Source organism: Quercus robur, chromosome 7, assembly GCF_932294415.1.
Source record: "Quercus robur chromosome 7, dhQueRobu3.1, whole genome shotgun sequence".
Lineage (NCBI taxonomy): Eukaryota > Viridiplantae > Streptophyta > Magnoliopsida > Fagales > Fagaceae > Quercus > Quercus robur.
The window spans coordinates 3,451,649-3,457,965 of record NC_065540.1 but is presented as its reverse complement, the minus strand read 5'-3'; the positions used below and the strand labels follow the sequence as shown (position 1 = coordinate 3,457,965).

The following is a 6,317-nucleotide window of genomic DNA, read 5'->3' as shown; positions in this document are numbered from 1 at the left end:
TATTGGGCCTCAGAGACTGTCATTTATGTGTGTCTTGGGCCCAAGGCCCAAGCCAAGGACTAAAGACCAGCCGGGGAGGGGAGAGCACCATTAAGGGGACCCGTGCTAATGGGTGATGAGGTCAACTTTAGCCATCATGGCACAAGAGGGTAGGCCGAGGACAGATGTCACCTTGGACTGATAATGCCAAGGTCTAAATAGGTAGTCTACCATTCAGAGAGGTACTCCCGGAAGTTCTACGAGCACGAACAAGCATTGCAAAAACAAAGTACGGACAGAAGCCCTAAAATATCTGAGAAGGAATCCACTATCACCGCATTTAAGGCTCTGCAGCTAATTTTTTGGCTGTATTAATGTGGAGAAGACTCCTGAACAGGGCTATGTTGGGCGTCCTAATGCACAAGGTAGTTTAAGGGGGTGTCCGATGAGACAGGCACTCAAGTAAGGGAATGGATGGCCAACAAGTGGAAGGCCAAGATCGTTTAAAGGGGACTGTATAATAGGAGAAACTCCCCATAAAAGGGGGACGGGAGAAAAAAGAAAAAGAGAAGTACTATAGCAATTAAGAACAAAACTTGTAATCATACTTGCAAGGAATATATAAGAGCTAACCTCCTTGGACTCGCGCCGAGGACTGTTTTTCTAAACTCAATCCAACCATCTTCTTAGTTCCTGTGAGTTGAGCCTACTTCACTTGCGATTCAATTCACTTTGACCCAGTTTTACAACACACACTCTCTATAAATTCATGTTCTGGGCTTTTTGGGCCTCACTCCATTCGATCCTGGGTTGGGCTCCAAATTTGGCCCTTACAAGTAATACTTATTAGAACACACAAACACAAAAGTAATATACAGAGTTTTTTAAACAGACTTATAATATATTATATAACCAGAATACCACTATAAAAGGGCCTAACCTTTGCAGTAGTAGTATTGGGTTATAAATTCTATTCAAACTAAAAAGTTTATTATAAAAAATTTCTAAACTTGAATCTTACACAATAACTCACATTCTCTTTCTTAAAAAAAAAAAAAAAAAAAAAAAAAAACTGTTTTGACTAAGGGATAAGATTTAACAATAATTTAAATTCTATTCAAACTAAAAGTCTATTATCAAAATTTTATAAACTTAAATCCCACACGACCCATGTTTTTGTTTTTGTTTTTTTCCTCAAGTTGCATGATTCAACAATAATTTAAAGCAAATTTAAATTCTATTCAAACTAAAAGTCTTTTCTTAACTAATAAATCATCCTTATAATTAAATCTCACACAATACACCCCACGTTGTTGTATCTATTTTTTTTTCAAAGAGCAACTTATGCTTGTGTTTTAATATAATAAATTCATCTTACTTATTGTTCTTTACTTATGAATTTGCATACAGAACATAATGCCAAAGGAAGTTTACTATAAAGAAGCAAAACAATGGACACCCATTTAAGTTATTGGTTTTTTTATGTAAGTTTTTATTTATTTTTTATATTCTCAAATTTTGAACTATTTTTTTTGTATGTTTTGATTTTTGGTTCTGATTATTGTATTTATTTTGTGAATGTGTTAATTTTTTCAATTAGATTATCACTAGGAAAAAATTGGTATTGAGGAATTATTTTGTTTATTATTATTTGTGCTTACTAGGTAATAGATTAAACATAACTTAAATAGAAATGATCAAACTTATTCTGTATCTCGTATTAAACAATTAACACAAAACACAAAGAAAATTTTAAAATATAAAAATAGACAAACACTAGTAAAATTTAAAGTCTAAACAATCAAAACTTAAAGTAATTTTTTTATTAAAATTATTTAATTATTTTATAATTTATTTAATAATTTAGTTTTAATTATTTTAAAAATTTTGAGCTTATAAATTTTTATCAAGTCATTCGCACAGAAATAATACTAGTCCTAGTATATATATAAAGCTTCAAGACTTCATAAAAAAAGAAAAAAGAAAAAAGAAAAAGGGTTTCAAGTTTCAACGGCTGAGACGAAGAGTTTGGTTTGGCCACAGGATTAGATAATCCAACGGCTAAAGAGAAACCCTAATCGCACATAGAATAAGAATAAGAGAAAAGATTTTACTACTTAAACCAAAGTAGGCCAAATAACTCTTCCTCTTTCGCTTTCGCTCTTCACTCCCTTCTTAGCTACTGGTATAATCTCTTGCTCTCTCTCTGTGCTCACAGTTCTGTTATTTCGTATTTTTATTTTGTGCTTAACTGTGATTATTGATTGTGATTATCTAATAATTGGTTAAAAATATTGATCTGCTTCACCATCTGTGTTTTTTTCAATTGACTGCCTAACTTTTCAGCAATCCATGCCTTAAGTCTTCTAAGTGGTTTTTTTAGATAAAAAAGAAAAGAAAAATTGAAGGGGGTTTATTTTTATTTTTAGAATTTATCATGAAGTTTGAAGAGAATTACTGTACTCAAAAGTCAAAGATAAGAAATCTTTAGCTGAATATATTTAGAACAAGGTTTCTTGTAATCAAACGGTTGGATTGCATGTTTTCTATGTTTTTAACAGGCACCCATGTCAAATTTCGTTCAAATCAGATATTATTTAGATCAATAACTTATAAAACATAGTTTTATACCCAAAAACTTATAATTTAAATATTTGATTGATGGCATAGTGGTTGATCTTGAAATGTTATAAGCATGGAGGATATAATAAGAACATGCAATTTAATGGTTAGATTATCAAAATTCACATCCAATAAAAGGATATAGAGAGAGCTTGAAGGGGTTTCTCTTTTTCTAAAATATTAGGAGAGAAATGGTAGATTTTCTATGCAAAAGAAGTCTATAGAGATGGTAGATTTTCTATGCAGAAGAAGTCTATTCTCTCAAGTAAAGGTTTTCCTTATTTATTCCGTTGTCGTCCAGCGGTTAGGATATCTGGCTTTCACCAGGAGACCCGGGTTCGATTCCCGGCAATGGAATTATTTTATATGTTGAAGTTCTATTTTTGATTTCCAAAACTCATTAGGATCTTCCATATAATTGTTTGTGATTTTAATACTTTGTGTTCATCACGGTGAACACAAAAATCTTTCTATTTCTCAATAAAAGTTCATACTTATATTAAAAAAGGTTTTCCCTGGTACCTGTTAGATGTTCTAGTATTTGTATTTTAAGTTTGTAGAGCTTTTGTTCTAAAATCTTTTTTGGAGAAACATTTCTTGAACAGGAATTCTTTTTTGTGGATAAATCTGCTTGTTCAAGGATGTTATGAGAGGCAATTTTTATTTTGTGTTTAATTGTATTATCTTATAGAATTTTTGTTGTTGTTGTTGTTGGTATAATAATGGTAATTGTGCTTTTTTTGGAGTGATATCATGCATTAGATTTTAGTTAGCTAGTAATTGATCTAGGATTTAATCTTTTAAATAACCTTGTATTTATTAGAAATTAAATTTTATTTGTTTCATTTATTGATACATGATAATTTAATATGTTCCTTGCTTGCTATTTGTTCTGATGAATTAACTTTTTGCTATTTACTTTAGCTTCTTGCTCAGATTTTAGAATGGGTAAGGAGAAGGTTCACATTAGCATTGTGGTCATTGGCCATGTCGACTCTGGAAAGTCGACCACCACTGGACATTTGATTTACAAGCTTGGAGGGATTGACAAGCGTGTAATTGAGAGGTTTGAGAAGGAGGCTGCTGAGATGAACAAAAGGTCATTCAAGTATGCATGGGTTTTGGACAAGCTCAAGGCTGAGCGGGAGCGTGGTATTACCATTGACATTGCACTGTGGAAGTTTGAGACTACTAAATATTACTGCACTGTCATTGATGCTCCTGGACATCGTGATTTTATCAAGAACATGATTACTGGTACCTCACAGGCTGATTGTGCTGTCCTTATTATTGACTCCACTACTGGTGGATTTGAAGCAGGTATTTCCAAGGATGGTCAGACTCGTGAGCATGCTTTGCTTGCCTTCACCCTTGGTGTCAAGCAAATGATCTGCTGTTGCAACAAGGTAAATTTCTTACCTTGTAATTTCATACGTAGCAATAAGTTCTCTACTGATTTTTATTTTGTCTTCGTGTTAGATGGATGCAACAACCCCAAAATACTCTAAGGCAAGGTATGAAGAAATCGTAAAGGAAGTTTCTTCCTATCTTAAGAAAGTAGGATATAACCCTGACAAGATCCCCTTTGTTCCTATTTCTGGGTTTGAGGGTGATAACATGATTGAGAGGTCAACCAACCTTGACTGGTACAAGGGCCCTACCCTTCTTGAGGCTCTTGACTTGATTTTGGAGCCAAAGAGGCCCTCAGACAAGCCTCTCCGACTCCCACTTCAGGATGTCTACAAGATTGGTGGTATTGGAACTGTCCCTGTGGGGCGTGTTGAAACGGGTGTGCTCAAACCAGGTATTGTTGTTACTTTTGGCCCTACTGGGCTGACAACTGAAGTTAAGTCAGTTGAGATGCATCACGAGTCTCTCCTAGAGGCTTTGCCTGGTGACAATGTTGGTTTCAATGTGAAAAATGTTGCCGTCAAGGATCTCAAACGTGGGTTTGTGGCATCCAACTCAAAGGATGATCCTGCAAAGGAAGCTGCTAACTTCACCGCCCAGGTCATTATCATGAACCATCCTGGCCAGATTGGCAATGGTTATGCCCCAGTACTTGACTGCCACACCTCCCACATTGCTGTGAAATTTTCTGAAATTTTGACCAAGATTGATAGGAGGTCGGGCAAGGAGCTTGAGAAGGAGCCCAAATTTTTGAAGAATGGAGATGCTGGTTTTGTTAAGATGATTCCCACCAAGCCTATGGTGGTGGAGACTTTCTCTGAGTACCCACCGCTTGGACGATTTGCTGTGAGGGACATGCGTCAAACTGTGGCTGTTGGTGTTGTCAAGAGTGTGGAGAAGAAGGATCCAAGTGGTGCCAAGGTCACCAAGTCTGCTGCTAAAAAGAAATGAGTGTTTTATTTTAGGAAGTCAATAGCAAAAGAAATGGGTTGGTTTTGTGGCTTTTGTTATTGCAGCCTCTTATATAGGGGCCTTGACTGCCTGGTGGTTTTGAGCACCCAGGCCACCTGGGTGGCTTGACCGTCGGTGGCAAAAGCTGCATCTATCTGCTTGATGCTGTTTTTAGTAGTATAGAGCTTCATAGTTGCAAGTGAGAGAACAAATTGGCATTTAATTTGATTTCCAAATTGTTGGTTTTTAAATGTATTTATGAGACTCAAATATTTTACGTTTGAAATGTCACCCCTAAGTAGTGGTGATATCTCATATCTGTGGGGACTTTTTGTTTTGTTTTGTTTTTTCCTTCCAAAAAAGGAAAGAAAAAAAAAACAATATTGTTTCTCTTTCGGTTTTTGGGCTTTGCATTATTTCAATAAGAGGGTTCATACGTTTCTGAGGGCAGAATTCTGTCCAATTAATTAGGCACGCGGGCTCATATACTATGGAAATTGTAAAATTTTCTAGTAGGAGACTGTGTTCCCTTTGTTAGGAGCTACACAGGGAATGTTTACTTAAGGAACTAGATTGCAAGGTCTACCATAATTTATGTCCTGTAATTCAATAATTTGCGTCCTCTACAAGGTCCATATCTGCTCTAGGCAAGAGTTTTATGGCCGTTAGCCATTTCATTTTTGCAGTCCCCCCCCCCCCCCCACACCCCAGCAGCCAGACATCTTTTCTATGTTGAGAAGGATTAGAAAGGCGATCATCTGTTCATGTACGGTGAAGTGATTCGGGGTCTACAAACAGTCGCCAATCTGGTGATGTCATTTCTTCAAACAGTTGCCAATGGCCAATTCGATTGACATCTATTGCACCCTGTTGTCAGGTGGTTGGTTGAACATCCAAAGGGTGACATCTTGCCATGAATGGAAGTGATGAAACAATCTACGAGCAAATCCTTAGAAACAGATTTGCAAAAAAAAATTGTGGTAGACTGTCTTGAAGCTCGATGTGGGGTTGGGTTGGGGGGGTTGGTTGGGAAGAGGAGAGGTTGACCTTGCCTTGCTATCTTCGGTGAGCGCCAAGGACAATTTAATTAAATGTAATACTGTGTTGCTCGACGCATTTTCGTCACCTTAGCTAGGTGGAGAGGTGAGTGCCAAGAACAATCTAATTAAACGTAATGCTGCATTGCTCGACGCATTTAGCAAGGTGGAGAGGTCGAGGTGTTGAGCAATGCAATATTATCTTTCACTAGATTGTCTTTGGCACTCGCAGCAGACAATAAGGTTAAGGTCCGTCACATTAAATTTCAAAACCGTGTCATCATTATTTTTTGTAAAGAGTAATATTAGAGAAATTAC

At 36.3% G+C, this 6,317-nt stretch overlaps 1 protein-coding gene across 1 annotated transcript; it reads left to right on the top strand.

Annotated features, from left to right (window-relative positions):
* Positions 1 to 2,001: 2,001 nt before the first annotated feature.
* LOC126691785 (elongation factor 1-alpha-like) lies at positions 2,002 to 5,429 on the top strand. The gene is made up of 3 exons (XM_050386947.1): positions 2,002 to 2,164; positions 3,526 to 4,007; positions 4,081 to 5,429. Exons 2-3 carry the CDS (start codon positions 3,546 to 3,548, stop codon positions 4,960 to 4,962), a joined length of 1,344 nt encoding a protein of 447 aa, XP_050242904.1. The 5' UTR covers positions 2,002 to 2,164; positions 3,526 to 3,545; the 3' UTR covers positions 4,963 to 5,429.
* The last annotated feature ends 888 nt before the right edge of the window (positions 5,430 to 6,317 follow it).